We start from the raw sequence: 22,558 nt of genomic DNA, 5'->3' as shown, positions 1-22,558 counted from the left end.
GGCTTCCTTCTGCCTACGATGAAGGAGCTTCTCACCTTTCTACAAGATCGAGGTCTGCGGGTTCTACTAACTCTGAAGCGACGGGTAGGATTCTCAGTCCATTGAGAGTTCCCCGGACCTCCTTCTCTCCCTCCTATCCCCGCCGTGCTTTTCCGGACGAGGAAAACACAGCATTCTACGGACGTTAAGCTAACCAGACTAGTTACCTTGGCCTAGCTAATACAGCCTTTAGCTTAGCCTGGCCTCTAGCTAGCTCAGTGGCCTTGGCCTAGCCTAGCCACCTACGTCCTCTACGATGACTCAACGAGAGCTTAACACTACCGCCGATCGCCACGACCGGGGAGCCAGCTTGGATCTCCCCTCCCCCCCGGTGAGGACGCGACACCCGTTCCTGCTCACAGCCCCTGGATGAGTGGGACACACAGTCTACCATGACGCACGCGCCATCGTGGACACACACATCAGCGTACAGATCTGGCCGAATGTGCATGCCTATGTGTTCCCTTTGTTTGTGTGGCTCGAAATGTTTTTCCATGACAAAGTAAGTGTCTGTGTAAATTTAAAAAAGCAACTCGAGACCGGAGACGCCGCTATACCAGCGCTAGCTGAGATGCGACGCCTCACACAGGAGATCTTTCTCGACAAATACTCCACAGAATGGGCTGGTAGAGTACTCGGTTTGTGCGTCACCCACGGAAGGGCACGGTGGTTCACCACAGACCCGGCAGGTAGGTCCAGCTTGCTTTTCCCAGTCTTCCTCCGCCCCACCCGCTACCGACCAGCTTGACCAGAGGGACAGCGACGCCTCCCCGCCTTCCAAACCCCACCAAACCGGAGCTAGCGGCGACAGAAAACTGCGCTACTAGCCCCGAGTTACAAGACACACACACACAATTCATAGTACAGGATTACGTGAATGTGCATGCACTTGTGTCCCCTGCTTCTGTTGCAAATGTCTCTTATATGACAATACAGTGCTTGTGCAATAAAAAAAAAAAAAAAAAAAAGAATTGCAACCAAAAGCCCTGCCGTCGCAATCACATGTCATTGTAGAGAATTACGTGAGTATGCGTGCACAGTTGAATACACATGTCTTGTAGAGAATTACGTGAATGTGTATGCACTGTTGAATGTGATTGTGTCCCCTGCTTATGTTGCGAATGTTGCTTATATGACAAAAAATGCTTGTGTAAACAACCAAGAAGATTGCAACCAAAAGTACCCAAAATGAGCCAACGACCACTACGGACCCCCCACGGGGGGTCCATGGTGGTCGTTGGACAGAGAAAAGGCGTTATGGCGGGCCAAAACCGTCATTTCCTACAAGGGTCACGCCAAAATTTTCCTTGGTCCATGAAAGAAAGTCACAAGGTAAATATAAGCCAAATTGTTGTAAGGAAGGTGGGGGTAGCCAAAATGGCCGCCCCCACTGCACAACACGTGTTGCCAATAAAGATGGCCGCTGCTGCTCGCAGACACGTGTTGCCGGCAACAATGGCGGCGCCCACGTGCGTGGCCAGTATTTCCAAAATGGCCGCGTACATGGGCCCGGAAGTAACACCAAACACGGTTGTCAGGCCAACGAGTGGCGCCAAGATGGCGGCTGATGTACGCTCGAATACAATAACAACCCCCCCAAATCCGTTGTCATTGCACATCGAGCAATGAAAAAAAAATAAAAAATAAAAAAAATGCAACCCCAACCCCTGGGTGCTTCGTACGATAGCAAAGGGTTACAGACTGCAATTTTCCACCAAACCACCCATGTCCAACGAAGTACTGTTGTCACAAGCGAGTGGTCAAACGGCGGTGACGTTACGAGAGGAGATCTCCTCTCTATTACGCAAGAATGCCGTAAGGGAAGTGTTACCAGGAAAAAGCCAAACATGGTTGCCGGGCCAACGAGTACAGCCAGGATGGCGGCTCGCGTACGCCCGACATTAATAACAACCCCTCCAAATCTTTTGTCACTCCGCATCAAGCGATGCAAAGAATGCAACGCCGACCCCTGGGTGCTTCATATGAGAGCACAGGGGTACAGGCCGCAGTTTCCACAAAACCACCCATGTCCAACAGGGCCTTGTTGTCACACACGAGTGGACAGTATAATGATGTGTCGGTTATGATCGATCCTTTCACAAGAACTAGTGCTTGACGTGAACGAACGGACACTCTTCCCTCTTTGGAACCGTTACGTTCACGATTTCGTTCATGCCCCCCCAGCACACCGCACACACGACAGGCGGACTGGTTAACTCCTCCTGCGACTGTGCATTGTGCAGTCATGTTAGTGGGATCAGGTGCACACGTCTGCATGCACATAGTAGCCCCTTACGCCCCACCGGGACCGGGAGCACTACCGAACTTGAACGAATCATTTGAACGAATCGTTTGAACGAATCCTTGAACGAATCTTTAAACGAATCTTTGGTCATTGCCGTGAACGTGAATTAAGTCGTTCGTTCACTGAAATGAACTGTTTGGCGGTTTGAACGATTCTTTGAACGAATCTTTTGAACAAATCATTGCCGTGAACGTGAATTAAATCGTTCGTTCACTGAAATGAACTGTTTGGCGGTTTGAACGATTCTTTGAACGAATCTTTTGAACAAATCATTGCCGTGAACGTGAATTAAATCGTTCGTTCACTGAAATGAACTGTTTGGCGGTACATACTGCTTTTTCCACCAGACCACCCATGGCCAACAGAGCACTGTTGTTACACGCTAGTGGTCAAGAGGCGGTGACGTTGCGAGAGGAGACTGCCTCCCTTTACGCAAGAACGCCGTAAGGACAGTGTCACCAGGAGAAAGCCGGCTCGTTTTCTACTCGAGATACTTCCTGGTCAAGAAGAAAGGGGAGGGGGCTACGTCCTATCTTGGATCTAAGAGCTCACTAGATCTCAAGGACGCCCTTCTCCACATCCCTATCTACCCGCCGCACAGGTAAATCCTGCGCTTCGAGTTCGAGGGTCGTGTGTACAGGTACCTGGTCCTCTCGTTTGAAATGTCTTGAGTCCCAGGATGTTCATGAAATGCACTCAAGCGATAGCTCCTCTGAGACAGGGGGGAGTCCGCATCGCAACCTACATAGAACATTTGGTTGCTGAGTGCGGACTCGCGTTCTGGATGCATGTCATCACCATAGACTGGTGGTGTCGCACCTGACCTCCCCGGGATTCACACTGAACTTCGAGAAGTGCACGAAGTGTGTGCTCACCCAGTCCCATCACGCTACCTTATAGGTATCGCACTGGATGCGGTCTCTCTGGTTGAGCTCCCTCAGGTTTTTGGCCGTGTGACAGTGTCCGCGGCATGCATGCAGTCCCTCCAACAAGGGAAAGTAGCCTCTTTCCTGTCGGAGGGCGTCCCGGTAGGGAGGATCATCTCAAGAATGATGATCGCCACCGATGACAGCCTCACAGGGTGGGTCACCACCTTCGGGGGCCGGACGGCCATGGGTCTGTGGAACCGCATCATGAGGACAGCATACATTAACTGCTTGGAGTTGATGGCAGTCCTTTTGGCGGTAAAACACTTTGAGCCCCACATCAGTGGACGTAACGTTCAGGTCAGGACGGACAATACCACGACCATGGCCTGTACCAACAAGCAAGGAGGTCCGAGATCTCCTACCTTGAACAGTCTGGCACGGAGGTTTGATTTTGTGGTGCGACGCACACTTGGAATCAATCAGCGCCTCTCATGTACTTGGCCTTCTGAACAGGGGAACCGATCCTCTGTCCAGAGGCGAGACTTTTATTCAGATTGGTTTCCGCACCAGGGTCGCGGACCAGATCTGGACCTAGTTGCCGCGGAGGAGAACGCAGATTGCTCGCTGTTCCTCTCAATGAGAGAGCGGGCTCCGCTGGACCTGGACGCCCCGGCGCACGAATGGTCGTGGGGGCTGCCTTATGCGTGCCCTCCGCTGGAACTGATCCACCCCACTCCGGAACGGATTAGACTCCAAGGCTTGGTGGCGTTGCTGGTGGCTCCGGTACGGGGCTCCCGGAGGTCGGGTATAGCTCCCCTCCTCTAAAAAAGCAACCTTGGCCCCTCCCGCTACGCAGGGATCTGCGACAGCAGGCGAAGGGCGAAACCTTTCATCCCAGACCCGCAGAAATAGAATTGTGGGTCTGGCCCGTGGAGGGAAAACTTGACTGCGACTGGTTTTCCTCCTAGAATGGTGGCTACCAGTGGGGTATCGTTCAGGTTCGACTCGCTAAAATTAACTAGTTCCTTGCCGTGAATGTGAACGAGTTTGTTCTTTTTCTGGGACGGTTACGTTCACACTATAGTGCATGCCCCCATCCCCTCCCCCCGCGTATAGGACGGGAGGTTGGTCTGTACGTGCGACGTAGAAAACAAAGACGCTCCCACGAGGGCGTTTTCACACTAGAGAGTGGAGCTGCTGAACGAGAACGTGAACGAGTCAATTGAACTATTCATTGCCGTGAACGTGGACAAAGTCGTTCGTTCGCTGAAATGACTGTTTTTCCACTACTAGCGGATACTATTTAGGCCGCTAGGGCACACTCCACTAGGTCTCTCTACGGGACAAAGTAGGGCGTGTGCGAGGAATGGTATCTGGGACGGTCCCCGGCTGTGCATGGTTCCGCTCCAGGTTTCGGTAGCAGACGTCCTGATCTTCCTACAGGATAGGTATGATCTGGGAAACGTTTTCTCCACAATCGAAGGGTACCTGGCGGCTATCTCAGTGAGCCACGGTTGGCTTCGAGGGGAAAACCACGTAAAACAGCCCCTTGTGGGCCAGTTCATGAAGTGCGCTGCGTGCACATCCTGTCTCAAGGTCCCTGTTCGCCGCGTTGGGACTTGGTCCTGGTGCTCGACTCACTCTCTCGTCCTCCTTTTGAGCCGTTGGAGACGGAGGAACCAAAGTTCCTCACGTTCAAGACGGTACTCCTGGTTGCGCTGTTGACAGCGGAACGGGTGAGCGATATTCGTGCCCTCTCGGTGACTCCAGAGTGCATGAGGTTCGCTGGAGGTGACGGTAGGGTTGTCTTCAAACCCAACCCGGCGTTTGTCCCCAAGACTACCTAGCAGTGGTTAAAGCCTACTGAGGTGGTGGCTTTTCACCTGCCTCCGGTTGCCCGGAGGTGGATCGGAGGCTGCACTGTCTCTGGCCAGTGAAGGCCCTGAGGGTGTATGTCCGAAGGACTGTGGCCCAGAACCGACCCAGCCGGTTGTTCGTTTCTCTGGGGCCCGGGTCACGGGGAAGGCGGTGGCTTAGTCAACGCCTTCCCGGTGGATTTTGGATGCTATTCGCCTGGCGTACACAAGTAGCGGAGCCCCAGTGCCTGACGGCCTGAGAGCGCACTCTACTAGGGGTGTGTCGACGTCCTGGGCCCTCTGCAGAGGTGTGGTTTTTCAGGACGCCTACACGGCAGCAAGTTAGTCGTCTACCTCGACTTTCGCTGCTCTCTTTGGCCTGGACGTGGCAGCGCCCTCCATGGCGCACGCAGTCCTGGGCGTGGTTTCCACCTGACGGTGGGGTAGATGCATGGAACAGACGTAAGGTCGGTTCATGCCCTTGTGCCTCCTAGGGGGTGTTGACGTCCTGGGCCCTCTGCAGAGGCGGGTTTGTCAGGACGTCTACATGACAGCCAGTTGGTAGTCTCCTTGACTTTCGCTGTTTTTCTAGCCTGGACGTGGCGGCGTCTTCTTTGGCGCTCGCAGTCCGGGGTGTGGCTTCCACCTGAAGGTGGGTAGGGGCATAGAACGGATGTAGGATCTGTTCATGCCCTTGTGCCTAGTATGTCATAGGCCGACGTCCGGGCCTTAGGTCAGTAAGGCGGACTTCGGTCTGTCAGGGCCCTCCACGAAGATGGACAGGCTGTGCCTGTCTTTTAGTTCTTAGGGCTGACAATGGTGTGTCAGGGCCCTGCTTTCCTGATCCTTGCCTCAGACCCGGTGGGTCTGATGGCGCCTGGGTGCTGAGGGCCACGCCCCTGGCGCCCGGTACTGGGGCAGGTATTGTGGTATCTCGATTTGTAGATACATTCCGGGGGTTTATATCTCCCATATGTGAACACCGAGAGAGCAATGTAGCAAAACTAAGGGTTACTTCCGTAACCCCGGTTTTGTAAATTGTGAACGAGGTGTTCACAAAAACACCCTTCTTTTTGCTTCACCGTAGGCAGAAGGAAGCTGGTGTATCAAGAGAATGACTTCCGCGTTCCGGTCTCCTTTTGTGCCCTCGGGTAAGAGGGCTACCGGAAAGCGACGGAAGACCCATCGGGCCAAAAAGGGTTTGGCCCTGAGGGAGTGAATGTGAAGCTTCTGTACATCGCCAGAGGGCGCTGTTTCCCATATGTGAACACCTCGTTCGCAATTTACAAAACCGGGGTTACGGAAGTAACCCTTAGTTTCCATCCAAACATCGCAAAATCGCTGTAAAATCCGCCATTTCTACCTGATCGTTTTGAAAGGTATCACTAGTCTGTTGGCTTGTGTCTAATGTAAAATCTCAAATAAAGATGTATTAACAATCATATTTTGTTAAAACTGTTGTGAAAAGGTATCTATGTTAGTCCTCCTGGCCACTAGTTCCAGCCGGTTCCAGCAGGGGGCAGTGGCAAACGCTTGGTCTCAGAGAGCATACAGAACAAAGAAAGCCTTGTAAACAAAGGAAATGCAAATCCCGCTATGCATGATGGGATAGATAGCACAGTATACTATCTCTGAATGAGATCCAGTGAAGTGGTGTTTTCTCTACTGAAGAGATTTAACTTGCCTTCAGTTACATAAGCTGTAGTTTCAAAACTAGTCACTCAATCTTATTAACCAATATATCATTATTTTGCTAGTAAACATAAGGTGCAGAATTTTGATGACTGTCTCCCATTCAAATTTGGTCACACATGTTTTGTGCCAAATTGCAGATTGAGACTTTAACCGTCGGCTTTTATGAAATATTCAAAACCATCATGGTTTTATGGAAGGTTGAACATAGATTTAAAATAAACGACTGAAATGTGAACATGTATTCTATAGCTATAGTTTGATCCATTCTAATACTCTTTTAATCTTAAAATAAATAAATGAGTGAAATGTGAACATGTATTCTATTGCTATAGTTGTATCCATTCTAATACTCTTTTAAACTTAAAATAAATAAATGAGTGAAATGTGAACATGTATGCTATTACTATAGTTTGATCCATTCTAATACTCTTTTAATCTTAAAATAAATGAGTGAAATGTGAACATGTATTCTATCGCTATAGTTTGATCCATTCTAATACTCTTTTAACGTTAAAAATAAACGACTGAAATGTGAGAACGTTGAATCCATGCCTTGAGCTTCATCTGCTCCTCCATCTGCACCAGCTCTTCCACGATGCTGTCCTGGGTCATGTCGTCGTCGTTGAAGGGAAAGTAGTCCATGCTGGGCTGAGGCCCGCCAGAGAAGTCCACCATGTCCTGGGCCAGGCTGAGCTGGACCGAGGCCGAGGACACGTCCTGGGCCTGCTTCTGTTCTGCTGGGGTCTGCTGGCTGAAGGCCTGGCTCTCCTCCCACATTGTGCTCTGTTTATTAGAATCAGGGATAACAGATCATTAACACATTATGACCGGGAACGCATCTCTGTCATTTTAGGTGTCTTTGGCTATTAAAAAAGAGCAGATCTATAAGCTCATAGCGCGGCACTGAGTGCCGTGCTATGAGCTTGTAGATCTGCTATTTTTAGAAAAATCGTGAAAATGTGTGCAAATCTTTGAATATATATATATTTTTCTTCTTTGAAAACAAATGTCTGTGGGTCTCGGAAGATTAGTACACATTCTGTCAGTGGCCAATGAATGAATGAATGAATTCCCGGCAGTGATTGTGTTAATAGATCGGTAAACAGATCATTAAGGGATCTGCTGGGTGAAGGCCTGGCTCTCATCCCACATTGTGCTCTTTACAAACAAGGGCAACAGATCATTAATGCTGGAAATTCTAATGATGTGAAAAACAGTACCTATGTTATACATTTTGCATTCTCATAAACAAAAAATACAATATATCGTCGATGTCGGGCGCAAACATCCCATCTCTGTTTTTCGACATTTTTCTTTTCTTTAATAAATCAGTGCTATTGAACACCCTTCACGTCTGTGTCCATTGGATCCTCAAACTGTCAGTCAAACATCCTAACTCCAACTCAGTGTTTTTTTCTGTCTGACTCAGGGTGCGTTCGGAAATTGCGCACCGGAGCGGTTCCGCCTATTAGTTTGTATTGGCCAGTGCGTTCAGTGCTGCATTTCTATTAGTTTGTATTGGCCAGTGTGCTCAGTGCTGTATTTCTATTAGTTTGTATTGGCCAGTGCTCTCAGTGCTGCATTTCTATTAGTTTGGATTGGCCAGTGCGCTCAGTGCTGCATTTCTATTAGTTTGTATTGGCCAGTGTGCTCAGTGCTGTATTTCTATTAGTTTGGATTGGCCAGTGCGCTCAGTGCTGTATTTCTATTAGTTTGGATTGGCCAGTGCGCTCAGTGCTGCATTTCCGAACGCACCCTCAGTCATTCTGATGAATGATGGCGACGGGGCCGGCCGTACCTTTAGGTCCGTCATGACGGAGGCCTCGTGTGCTCCTGAGTTGGCTGGTAAGGCGGCGCGAGGGGCTCCGCTAAGAGGGGCTCCGCTAAGAGGGGGTCCGCTGAGAGGGGGTCCACTGAGCGGGGGCCCACTCACCGGGGGTCCGCTGAGCGGGGCTCCACTCAGCGGGGGTCCACTCATCTGCTGTTGTAGCCCGCTGGTGGCAGTGCTGACGGGGGGCCGCTCCTCGGGGGGCTTGACCTCCGTGTGAGTAACGGGCGAGTCGGACAGCGCCAGGATGTGCGTGGGGCCCAGCAGGGGGGCGTGTCTGACCGTCACTTTGCAGGGGGCGCTGTCCGGCCGGCCGGGGGTCCCCGGGCGGGGGGATCTCTTCACCGCGGCGGCCGATGCCGCCTTGGTGGCGGGATTGTCGAGGAGAGCCAGAGGCTGCTGGGAGATGAACACCCGCTTCACGGGGATGACGTGGGGCTCCGCCGCCGAGCCCGTGCTGCCGCCGCGCTTCCTGGGGCTCTTGGCGTCCGAACAGGGGTCCCTGAGGGTCCCTGAGGGCGTGGCCCTGCCGTTGTTGACGTGGTGATTGTCCACGGTCAGGTACAACGTGCTGTCGCCGTCCTGAGGGGAGGAGGAGTCTGCTTTCATCCTGGAGGGGAACTTCACCAGGAAGGTGGGCTCGCTGGCAGCACGGAACTTTGTCATCCTGTCACAAAGCAAAGCATTTAAATACATTTACATTCACTGTCATACTAATTATTGACGGTTTCATTGTGGGGGTTTAACCCATTTAGACCCGAGGCCTAAATGGGCCTCAGGTCCATTTAGACCTGAGGCCTAATTCTAAAAACGCCTTCTAAATCCTGACCTAAGTTTTCTGAAAAACTTAAAAAATTACAACAAATGTATGTTGCTATATATTGTACATAGCAACAGGTTCCCGTCCTGAAAGGTATAGTTACAAATAGGGATTCCTGCCCAAAATAAGGGCAAGACCACTTTAGTAGAGGTTTGGGTTGTGTAGTTACCTTATCATGATGGAACTCCAAAATGAAACGTAAAATAATTGTTCCACTGATTAGAAATTGATAATTACAAATATGCTGCTCATTGACTTACATTGTACGGTAAAACAGATCTCAAAGTCACTCTTTTAGCACGTAAACGAACACAAACAGTTTTTTTTTCCTCCATAAAATGTTGATTTTGCCATTTTTATTAGGAAGAAAACCCGGACTGGATCCGTGGATCAGGATCTTCAAATGGAAAAGGAAGTTGACATTTTTACTTAACCCATTAAGACCTGGAACGTATCTGTGTCACTTTTTCATTTGAGATAAAAAGCATTATTTTACACTTTGGCTATTCAAAAATCGCTGCACCGAGTGCCGCGCTACGAGCTTGTAGATCTGCAATTTTTGAAAAATGTTGAAAATGTGTGCAAATCTTTGAATATATATTATTTAAAGCGATCATTTTTAACTCTATTCTTTGCTTCTGGGGGTCCCTGGAACAAAACATTTTGAGATGGGGGTCGGCGGCCAAATACACTTAAGAGACTAAATAAAACTTAATAAGTTTGGTACAACCTGAGTGGGTTGACAAAAATAAATGTGCAAAAGGAAGCTACAGTGCGCACTTTTATTGTGTCTCTATGACCAAAATAGGCCATAATTTCATAATGCTATACTTTGAAAAATGTTCGATCTGGGATCTGATATTTCCATTATCTTTTAAAATGTTTGAAAATGTTTAAAACATATTAATACATCCATATAAACAACGATTATGCCAAAAATAATAAAAAAATCACACCCTGTGTGAAGTGGGCGGTGTCTTGCTAGCTAATCACAATACTGAATGGAGTCAACCAATCATGTACAAAAAATAAATACATTTATTGAAACACTCTTTATGATGGAAGAAACCATAACTTAAAAAAAACCAATTTTTGGTTTTTTTTAAGTTATGGTTTCTTATATAGGGCTATGCACATGTGTCATGTGACACTGGCCAATCACAGTCCTGAATAGACTGTGATTGGCCAATCACGGTGCAGGGTTAGGCGGGGTACATTTTTGGCCAATCACAGCGCAGGATTTGGTGTACAAATATCCAAACCTCACTTATAGGGGCGGTTTCACCGCCCAAAAATAATGATGGATTATGTGAAATAATCAGTCTTACCTGTCCTCTTTGGCCCCTCCCCCCTTCTCGTTAGCGTCGCTGGCGTCGTGGTGGTGGTGGTGGATGTGGTGGTGGGAGGACAGGGCGTGGCCGGAGGTACCGGTCCTCAGCATGGGAGACTGGGGCGTGGCCTCGTCTGAGGTGGAGGCGGGCCTTAGCTGGGAGTGGCCCCCGCTGGGAGCCAGAGAGATGGCGGTCATCTTAACCACGTTGACGGAGCTGACGTGAGGGTTGGGCATCACCGTCTTGATGGGGCTGTCGTTCAAATCACAACAAACTTTATTTACAGAGCGTAGGATCCAACAACATGGAGGAACCAGGAAACGGTTCCATCACATTTGATGGAAACGTTTCCGGAACCGTTTTTTTAAATCCCACTGTCAGAGCTGGTACTGTATGTGGACTTTATGTCTGATATATAATTATAATACCTGTGGTTCTATAACTCTTTTAATTTCAAGGACCACCATAACTCTGAGAGTGAACACAGGTCCATTTGGTTCCATGTGTATACTCTCAGAGTTACAGACCTGTAAGGGTCCATTTGGTTCCATGTGTACACTCTCAGAGTTACAGACCTGTAAGGGTCCATTTGGAACCCCCTCAAGTAACCCTGGACCTCACTTTGAGAACCTCTACACATAGAACAACCCTAGTAAAACCTACACACACATAATATGAAATAAACTACAAAGAACAACCTTAGTAGAACCTATATACATATAAAATAAAATAAACTACATAGAACAACCCTATGAAGTACCTACTAGAGTTCTGAAATTCTGCCCGAACCCAAACCGACGTTTTCAGGCCGGGCCCAAAATCTATGCTAATGAGTCGAGCCGAGCCTCGGGTTCCGTAAAAAAAAAAGAAGAAAAAGAAAGGGACATCAGTGGATGTGTTGGATGTGTTGGATGTGTTGGATGCAGCTCAAAGTGAACTTTACTCAGGTATCTAGTTTGTCGCGGTCCGACCTTCCTAGCCTGTGTTCAGGGTTTCCTGCAGGAAAAAAGTTAGGCCCGGTGCTACAGCTGGGGAGAGTCATGTGCGCCCGCGTGAAGAGCGGGCGCGCCGAAATTGTTTTTATTAATTTTTTTGGATAAATATTTTATAAAAATTGAATACAATTATTTATTAACTCTTTGACTGCCAGAGTATTTTCATAAAGTACTCCCCCAGTGCCAGCAATTTTCGTGTTTTTTTATTTTTATATTTTGAATTTTTTTCATGAAAATAATTTAAAGACACATAATTTAAAGGCACAGCACAAATCCGCCACTAGAGAGCAGCACATGACAGCTTGATCAGGTCGTTGGGTCACTGTCACCCTTCTTGGGAGATTAGACAGGGAAAAACATGAAAACGGATGTGACGTGGGCTCACATTGTCTGATTGGCCAAAATTACGATGTGATACACGACGGCGATGACTGATCGTCACCCAGACCATAGATTATAGAAGAGAACCTGTCCGTTTGTCTGTTATACCGTGTGAAAAACCGTTTGTTTACCTATTTTGGACGAAAATGACCGGGGAAAAAAATCAAAAAACGGAAACGGAATCCAGGTCATGAAACCGGATGCAGATGTGGGTGAAGTAAGTGGAACTCGAAAATAACATTGAATATTAAGCAGCATAGCGCAATCAGAGATTAAACAATGAACGCGCGTCCAGCGCGTCGACGGCCAACTGGACAAAGTAGCACTTGACGCGTTATCGCGTCGTCCGCAGTCAAAGAGTTAATAGAATTAATGAATTCTTATTTTTTCCCTCAAAATATTAACGAGTTGTTGTGATGATGGAAAACACAACTGCATTAAGTAAGCTATTGTTAGTCACATTTATTCAACATTGTGTTAAACTTCGTACCACTGTACCAGTGTTAGATTTTATTTTTATCAGCCATTTTTAAATGTAAGTTTCAATCACCCTTGTTAGTTTTCATCATATTTAGTCAACCTCATCCTGTTTTTATTTAGTCAAGTTTTAGTGGACTAAAAGTCGAGCATTTTAGTCTTCCTCTTTGCACAACAACACATTAAGTATTATGTTTTGTTTCAGTCAACAAAAACGGTTTACATTTTAGTCTAGTTTTAGTCAATGATACATCTTTTAGTCTACTCCATTCCATGCAAACTTGCCATTTTGCCACACTGATCCCAGTACAACCCAACACTAAACACCTGGTTATAGAACCAATGTCCAGTTCTACCAACTGATCCCAGTACAGCCTGACAACACAACACCTGGTTACAATATAGAGCCAACCCACACTGATCCCAGTACACAGCCAACACCTGGTTGTAGAACATGGGTCTTCAACAGGGGGTCCGGGACCCCTAGATGGTCCTTAGATTTACAATAGGAGGGCCACCAAATGTTTGTGTGATAAGATTTATTTAATTTTACATTAACCACTTGAACCCTAGCATCCTTATTCTGAGGGGAACATTTGCCGAAAATAGCAGATCTACAAGCTCCCTATTTTCGGCAAAGAGATTTGGTGTACAGGGAAAAAAGAGTGAACCAAGTACAGACCCAAAGGTCAAGTTTACAAAGTACTAAGTTGAGGGTTTAAAGGGATACTTCACTCTCGGGTCGGGGAAACATTTAAAAAATATATTAAAAATAAATGAAAAAAGTAATGGAAAATTCATGGCCCCCTCACGCATTAGAGTGTCCTACTAATGTGTGAGGGGGCCTTTATTTTGCCATAACTTATTTCATTTTTTTTTATATATATTTTTAATGTTTATTTTATGTGAAAGTGAAGTATCCCTTTAAGTGGTACATTTCTGAAAATCAACATATTAATAGAAAATATAATGGGTAAACAAACAAACATGAATTTACACATCACTGATGATAGTGCTGTCAAATAAGTCTACTATGAAGCAATCTATGAAATCTATGAAAAATCTGCAATACTTTATACAATATGTAGTGGGGGGTCCCTGCTTCATCTCTCTGACAGCTAAGGGGTCCTTGGCCTGAAAAACGTTGAAGACCCCTGGTATAGAACTATACACTGATCCCATAACATCCTAACAAGACAACACTTGGTTATAGTCAGAACCAATGTCCAATGTCTAAACACCAGGTTAGAACAGTAATGCACTACCCCCGCACGCACGCACGAACGCACGCACGCACGCACGCTTAAAGACAGCTGACATTGCAACATACATCGACCATTTCCACTCACATTCTCCACACAATTCCAGGGGGGGCGGAGGGGCGGGATTATATCCATCACATCAGCCAGTTCCCTGTTCTTTAGTCCAATAAGCCTAATTATGTTCCGTTATTGTCGCTTGGCGAACGTAAACTTGATAACGTTGGATGGATCATGTTGCAAACACCACGACTCGGCGACAGAAGATAAGCGTCGTAGTTTTGTTACTTTTATAACTGCTGGGAGCACAGTAACTGTCAATTCAACTATGTGTGTGTGTGTGTGTGTGTGTGTGTGTGTGTGTCGCTGCACGTGCAAGCAGCTGTTCGTTTGTTTTGTTTTGTGGGAAGAACGCTCGTCCCAAAACACGCTCGCCCCGGGTCTATCCGTTGGCTTCCGTCCGCGAAACACCATGGGGCGAGTGTGATTTGGGGCGAGGAACGGTTACCACAGTGCGCTTCTCGCCAAACTCAATTGCGGAAATAATATGAATAATATTATGGGGATATAATCCTATAGGCTAGATAATATATTGGAAATTATACAAATAAATATAATAGCAGATGCCTTTACTGTAATATGGGCGGCTATTTTTATTCATTAAAAACATTCCTGAGCCTTGCGCGTGCATTGCAACATTGCATCCTTTTCACCAGATTTTTTTGGGCTCGGCGGTAAAAATTTCAGGCCCGGTGCCAAACCCTGGTGTTATTAAAGAATAACGGGCAACAAAACTCAATCGAAAATCGGCAAAGTGGCCGTTTTCAAGATGTTTTGGCCATTATCTCTGGAACAGAAGGTCCAATCTGCTCAGTTCAAAGCTTGTTGGATGCGTGACTTTGAGGACATCACATACGCACATCATGACAGCATTTCGGGTTTTCGGGCCTAAACGTATGGTAATTGCCTCGGGCGGCCCAGTAGGGCCCAGTTAAGGCCGGGCCTTAATTTTCCGGCCCATTGAGAACTCTAGTACCTACACACACATTGAATGAAATAAACTACACACACCTGTTGGTGATGAACAGGGTTGGGGGGTAGGGGGGGGGTACCTGTTGGTGATGAGCAGGGTGGGGGGGGGAGCGCAGTGTGATGGCGCTGGTGGCAGACGGTTTGGGCAGGATCTGGGCGTAGCGGTGGCGGGCCAGCCGGTCGCCCACGGGGCTGGCGCTGATGTTCTGAGGTTTGGGCGACTGCTTCAGGGACTGGGTGACCACCTGGAAGTTGACCGGGACCACCTTGCCCTCGGCCGACCCCATGGGGCCGGGGGACGTCATCAGCTGCCTGCTCCTCTGCACCTGAACACACCAAGGACTATGTTAACACATTTACTACCAAGGACCACGTTAACTCATTACTAGACTGCCCTAGCGTGTCTGATATCTGGTCTAGAGGGGCGGGTTCAAACCACTGATATTATAGCAGCTTATTACACGGCTTGGTTGAATGCTTGATTCTGATTGGTCAATCATCGGTCATTATTTCTGGATAATGACCGATGAGCTCTATAACGGACCGCTGTGTAATCAGAGACTCAGAACACCTGCTCATATCAACCTGCGCTGCTTGGTTTTATGCTTTATCCAACATGACAGCCATGTAAACAAACAAACAAACAATGTAATTTACAACTAAACGTTGCTCTCAAGAATGTTTTTGAAAACATTTGAAGTGAGAAATAGACGATGCAATGACTGAAAAGCCGAAAAGTCATTCTATTTGATCCTCTACACTTCCTTGTTTATCGTGGCGCAACAACGGGGGAATACCAAAACACTCGCCGCAAAACACAGTCGCCACGGGGCAAATACGGCGGTATTACAGGCAAATCCAGCGGTATATAGAATGGGGGTGAGTGTGTTTTGGGGCGAGTCTTCCCGTTACCTTATGGAATACTGTCATTTGTTTTCCGAGGCGAACTTGTCCGCCCAACCCAATAGTTATGGAATACTTTCATTGCCGTAAGCAAGGAAATACTTCGTTTTGTTGTTACTTTTGAGTCAATTTATTTATTTATGTATTAAGTAGCCGTGTAATAAGCGGGATAATGTATGGGGAGGTAGTCATTATTGAAATTTAAAGCCCTGTCGGGCTTTAAATTTCAATAATGACTACCTCCCCATACATTATCCCTTGCATACGTTTGAAAAAAAAAACCTGTTAAGATTTAGAATACATTTGTAGAATCCCCCAGAAGCATTACGAATGTTCGCTTAAAAAAAGATATATATATATATTTTCAAAGATTTGCACACTGTTTCACGATTTAAAAAAAAATAGCAGATCTACAAGCTCATAGGTGCCGCGCTATGAGCTTGAAGATCTGCTATTTTTGAATAGCCTAAATAAATCGTAAAATGACACACAGATGCGTTCCTGGTCTTAATGGGTTAAGACCATCAAGGTGCCCAGATGTCCTGTCTCCAAATAAAAAATATAATTATTATTATTATTATTATTATAAATACGGTGATGGGACTGGGGTAACAGCTGTTACTAATGCTATGTGTAGATCTATAGATCTATACGTACGGTGATAGGACTGAGGTAATGGTATGTGTAGATCTATACATACGGTGATCGGACTGGGGACGGCTGCCACCACGATGCCTATGGTGGGCTGGGGGGACAGCAGCTGGGCGGGGCTGCCGCAGGGCATGCCGGGGCCGGGCGTGGACACCTCGGCTCGCTTCACCCCCTGCTGGGGGTCCGGGGCGCCGCAGGGCAGCGGCGAGTGGAGCTTCTGCTCCTGCTGCTTCTTCTGGATCTTCCTCTGCAGCTGCTGCTTGGCGTCCACCGAGGGGGAGGGAAGGGTCTTCATCTGAGGGTGGAAGGAGTTGGCCTCCGCCGTGGGCACGAACGCAGAGGCCGGGGTGGGCGTCCTCATCCCTGCTGGGCCACCAGAAGAAGAAGAACCAATTAAGACACATAATAAGTGGTTCTTTCCTCACTATAGAGAGCATAAACATGTGTCACTTTTCCACCGTGACACGCCCCCCTCATCTAGACTGAGTGGTAAAACATTGAGCATCAAGAGCGTTGGAGTTTGGAAGCGTTCGTTGGAAATCACTGAACGGTCCTGCGTACCACCCGTTTCTAAATGTCACATGATGCAGGAGGCAGCAGGATGTTGTGTTGTTGAAAACGAGCGCTTCCAAACTCTCACACTTTTTTTATCACCTGCACAGAATGCATTAACAGAAAGTATCTCATAACGTAACATGTCTCTACGGTGGATTGTCATGAAACAAAAAACTTTGCAGATAGAAAGAGGATAATTCAAGCTTTCCGTACAGCTGCCATGTTGGTGAGTTTAACGTCATTTAATACAATCAGATAGGACTTTTCTGTTTGGATGTATGGGCTGTCAAGGCCAGAAAGTAGTTTTTGCCACTCAGTAGGCATTCCCGCATAATTTCCGGTCACGTGCATAGCCTCTTTTAAAAGGGATTTATACTTTAGTAAATTATACAATAGACAGAGGAACACAAAATATGAATAATACATATTCTAGTCTGGGAGGCTTCGGCTCAAAGCCTGGACAGCAGGGGCGCGGCCACTGCTTTCTGATTCAAATCAACAGCCAATGAAGAAAAGGGGGCGGGATCCACATGCAGTGGGTGTTGCATGTAAATAGGAGCGACGGGAAGCAATTTCCCCTTGAGAAATTGCGGCCGCCATTGTTGTGTACTGCTGTTTGCCTCTCGTCAGACTTTTTAGACGAGTTGCACAGCTCTCAGACCGGCAAGAGGCGTGTCCGCTCAGATTCTGAGCGTAAGTTACATCCCGCCCACAAATACCAGGGCTTTGGCAGAAGTTCCTCGCCCCTCCCGTTTGTATGCGAGAGCTGGCGAAAACTTCTGGGAACTCAGATTATACATATCCTAACTGACAGATGAACACAAAACATTAATCCATAAACCTTTTCTGTGAATAAAACATATTGATCAATTTGTATGGTAGAATATGTTAACAACTCTCTCCCTGCCAAGAACGACTTATAACATTTTTTTCAGAACCCAAGATATCATGATCTGAAGATTTTCTGGTCCATTCACTTCTTGTTTAACTTATTACTTAAAAAGGCTGTATCTCGGCTCCTGTGTATGAAATTCAGAGGGACATGTCTGTGGTTCCAACAGTAGAAATGTTGGCGCTAGCACGGCCACGGAGAACCTGGTTTAAATCCTACGTAGGCTATGAAAGTTACGGATCCCAGCTTTAATACGTTGTACAACAGACACACGGGAAGAGAAAGAGAGTTGAGCAGGTCGACTAGGCCAGGAACAGGAAACCCATGAGAGTGTGAACTATTGTTATGTTTTAGTACTTTTATTTCTATGGCATCTTTGCTTTGTAGCAGAGAACACAGAGAAGAGAGACAGGAAACGGGCTTAAACTGCATAAGCACCACTTGCTGGCTTTTTGTCACGTTGTGAATGTCGTTGCTTGGTCTTTAACCTTCTCTGAATTGCACTGACTGTCCAATAACGTCTTCCTACTGGCTTTTAAGAAGGTCAGAAACATTGAGGGCAGAACAAGCATAAAGGTAGCCTGATTATCAGCCTGAAGCTGCATGGAGCTTCTGTCTGAAATTGGCTGCAGTGTCGGCGATTACCAGGGCGAGGGGATTCGAATTTCCCTAAACCAATCACAAGAGATCCGCGGATCCGCCTACATCTGACGTCATCGCACAGCTTGTTTTAGCAGATATTCGCTGATTGGCTTGTCGTTAGACCCACCCCCACCTCCGACTCTCATTGGACGGTTCACGTTTCAACACCAGACGAAGAGGCAGTCCACTCAGAGAGTGGGTGGGGTCTATGGTTTGGAACCAGGCTAGCATAAAGGCCCTCAGACAACAAGAGTACGGTGACTGACTGGTCACATGACTATGTATGGCCTCACATCTGGTCACATGACTATGTATGGCCTCACATCACATGGGTTGTCACAGAACCAATCATGTTACAGCTTCATTAGTGAGCATTCCATTTACACCCTTACACACTCTTTTCTCTGCTGTTCGTTTGCTGATCACCTCCGTGTCTCTTCTCATGTTCTGATTGGCTGAATAGCCAATCACGGAGCTCTCTCCTCTCCGCCACAGACACTCAAGGACGTCTTTTGTCCCGACATGGCCTTGGTGTCTTTCTATTCGTTGTACGACTACGTATATATATATATACACTGCTTTAACCACATGAACCCTTTTTTTTCCTCCGAGTGTATGAGACCCCGCTGCGTCTTTTACCGCGATCGGCGGGTCGATTGCTGTGAATAAAAACATTCTATGATTTTTCAAAGGTGAGTGAAAACAATAGCTGGCACTGTGGCAACTACACAATGTTTTTTAATGGCACTGAAAGAGTTAAAAAGCGGACCCTAGGACGGTTAAGAGGTCATTTCACGTACTGTAGGTCAGTGACAGACACCACCTGGCAGAGTGAACAGAGCGCCCCCTAGCTGTAATCCGTGCTCATGGAATAAAGCACAAATAAAAGCTCATGACTGAATTTTTTTTAATGTTAGGCCATAGAGTCCTAATCTGCGATTTGTGAAACAGCATGAAAGCAGCCATTTCCCTAAAACAATTAGAACACAATATATATAATTATGTTTAGGTATTATCGTTCTAAACACATGTTCCTGCTGTTCTACATACAACACACCAGTTGAAGAAATGGCAGATTGAGGCTTTAACTTTTTGCTTTTATGAAATATCTGAGACCATCAGGGTTTATGAGGAAATGCTTCTGGACATGGATTCTACTGCTAGTGTGCCCACTTCAAACACTCTTTATTCTATTGCTTAATGCTTTGACCACTTCAAATACACTTTCATCTCACAATTACGAATAACCAAAAATAAATAGCCGATCTACAAGCTCACAACGTGTCGCTCTGGATTAATAGTCTGATAAACGCCTAAATTGTAAACTCTAACCACAGACATTTCCCTTTGAATGTCATGCAATACCACTTGTCAGCCAGTAGAGGTCCTACTTGACCACAGTATAGTTCTCAATAGAAGAGCAGGTGAGACAAACTACCTACCAACCACTGTAGTTGTGATAGCAATTTGTATGATATTTATACTCTAGTATAAATATCATACAAATTGGTCAAACATGTTTTATTCACAGAAAAAGGTTTATGGATTGCAGCATTAACACATCGACCGCCAGAGGTTAATCTCATAATGTACTCACCAGTGCCAAGGTGTTTTTGTTGTTTTTTTGTTTTTTTCATGTCGCCATAGATCTTGTTAAAATCCTTAAGATTGAGCTCTACACGGTCTGTTTACATCCGCGAGATCTCCCTGTATCTCCCAGTGAAGATCGCGTGTAAAACGGGGCATCCATGTTTGAGTTAGAGCGGATTACGTTAAACAGTGAAATGCGAGGAGAAAAAACTACAGGAAGAGAATTGAGTTTCAGTTTCGTCTGTAGAATGGGAGCGGGCGTGATCGTCAAAACCGGATACCAAATAATTCTATTTCCTGTCATCAAACCGGAAACGGAAGTGGATCAAAAAAATTCCGAAAGTGCACCCGGACCGCGCATGCGCGAAAAGACCGCAGCCCGTAGGGCTACGGTCTCGGCGCTTAACAGTTGGATTTAACGGACCGTAGGACTACGTTCTTGGCGGTTAATGTGTTAATATGTCTGTTGTACCATTTGTTGTTGGGTTAAAATAAGTGATACTTAGAAATACCTCTATATTGTGATAGTAATCATTGGGGTGTTTGTTCAGTAACAGTGTAAAAAATTGCAGATCTACAAGGTCATAGCGTGGCACAGAGTGCCGCACTATGAGCTTGTAGATCTAAAAAAAAATTGGGGGAAAATGCAAATCTTTGAACGTATGTATTTTTAAAGCAAACATTTGTAACTAAAATCTTTGCTTCTGGGAGGATTCTACACGTCTTCTAAATCCTAACAGTTTTTAAAACAAACATGTTGCAATTACATCAGTGGTTCTCAAACGTTTTTCATGTCAAGGACCACCCAAAATGATATGTAATTTGGCCATGGACCCCCATCTCAAAATAAGGTGTTCCAGGGACCGAGTTAAAAAAGGTTAATATGAGCATCAAAACAATATTTTAAATATGTTTTATTTTCACATGCATTCCATAAATTCCATAGGGCTGGACCACATAATGGACAAATGACATCATCAACTTGCGACGGGCATTGCCCCTATTGAGTGAAAGATGAACTGTTTCTAAAATAAATACAATTTATTATAATGCATTAAAGCATATTTGGCCAGGGATCCTTTTAAAGGGTTAATCTAACATGTGACCTCACTGACCTGTGGGCGTGCCCGTCATGACGGTGAGCGCTGCCATGGACTTGGTGCCGATGTAGTGGCTGTTGAGCAGGAAGCGGGCCAGGTCCTCCACGTGGTCAAACTGTCGGCTCAGGACCTTCTGGGCCCACTCACACACCAGGCCACAGGCCGCCGAACGCATCTCGTCCTCTGCACTGGGAGACTGACCCGACGACTCCATCAGCTCACACTGCACACACGCACACACACGCACACGCACACGCACACGCACACGCACACGCACACGCACACGCACACGCACACGCACACAAACAATAGAGGACATTAGGTTAGGGATGGGACCATATGAAAATCACACATCACGATTATTGTGGCAAAAATGTGATTAACAATGTTATTGTGATAATCAAAATACGCTTAAAACTTAAAATGACACTTTTGTTGTTTAACAAAACAAGTTCTGGGAAGAACGTTCGCCAAAAATAGCCGATCTACAAGCTCACAACGTGTTGCAACGTGTTGTGAGCTTGTAGATCTGCTATTTTTGGAAGTTGCACTGAATTTGCAGCTCAACAAAAGCTAATTCATCCTAGTGTATGATGGAGGACAATTTCACCATAACTTAAATGTACACTCAATGTAAACAGGAAGTAAACGAGGGGGAAAAAATGGCGTTCGGCCACAGACGGGATTAAAATACATATCTATTGAAAAATATGGACTAATACATCACACACATACTCCAGACCGCTAGTTAACATTTGGGGCAAGCGGGTACACCTTATATTTAGCATTTGTACATGTTTGGAGAAATATGGACTTTACTGGTGACATTCCAGGGCAAACTGGGGGAGTGGTCTCTAAGACTCTCGTAGATATAAAAATGTAAAAATCAATGAAATACATTCTATGACAGTCTTGATCTAAGGCTAAAGGGAGATGCAACTATCGTTCCTGCTTTTCGTCAAGTTCTGCTTCAGCAGAAAGAAAAATCATTTCATTAATCATTAAGTACCAATTTACGCAACACTTTCAGATTCTGGGACATTCTGTGCCTCAAGTCTTTCCTAAGCGCCGGTCCCGGGCAGACTGCACAGAGCATAAAATTGTTTCTATTGCTAACTCTTAATTCATTTTTTTTCAAATGAATTAAGAGTCTGTCCACTATTAATCTAATGTACTGTCATTGTTTGGTCCAGCCGGACAGAATAAAAAAATCGAGAGGGAGGAAAACAAAAACGGGAAAAAAAAATCTCCCTCCATAACCAGGGTTAGGGTTAGGGTTAGGGTCACCTCTCTGGTTATCCCCACAGATGAAGCTCATCCTGGGGCATGCTGATCCAC

The 22,558-nt window shown here is 46.3% G+C and overlaps 1 protein-coding gene across 1 annotated transcript in view; it reads right to left on the bottom strand.

The window, feature by feature from the left end:
- Positions 1–22,558, bottom strand: part of rfx7b (regulatory factor X7b) — a 49,494-nt gene that overhangs the window by 8,360 nt on the left and 18,576 nt on the right. The window contains 7 exon segments of the mRNA XM_080437825.1: positions 7,317–7,547; positions 8,563–9,259; positions 10,741–10,995; positions 14,968–14,993; positions 14,995–15,213; positions 16,491–16,807; positions 21,236–21,443. Coding sequence (XP_080293951.1) covers positions 7,317–7,547; positions 8,563–9,259; positions 10,741–10,995; positions 14,968–14,993; positions 14,995–15,213; positions 16,491–16,807; positions 21,236–21,443 — 1,953 coding nt within the window.

Source organism: Gymnoscopelus braueri (assembly GCF_963280865.1).
Source record: "Gymnoscopelus braueri genome assembly, chromosome: 9".
NCBI lineage: Eukaryota > Metazoa > Chordata > Actinopteri > Myctophiformes > Myctophidae > Gymnoscopelus > Gymnoscopelus braueri.
The sequence above is the reverse complement of the archived record's forward strand: the minus strand, read 5'-3'. Positions and strand labels throughout refer to the sequence as shown.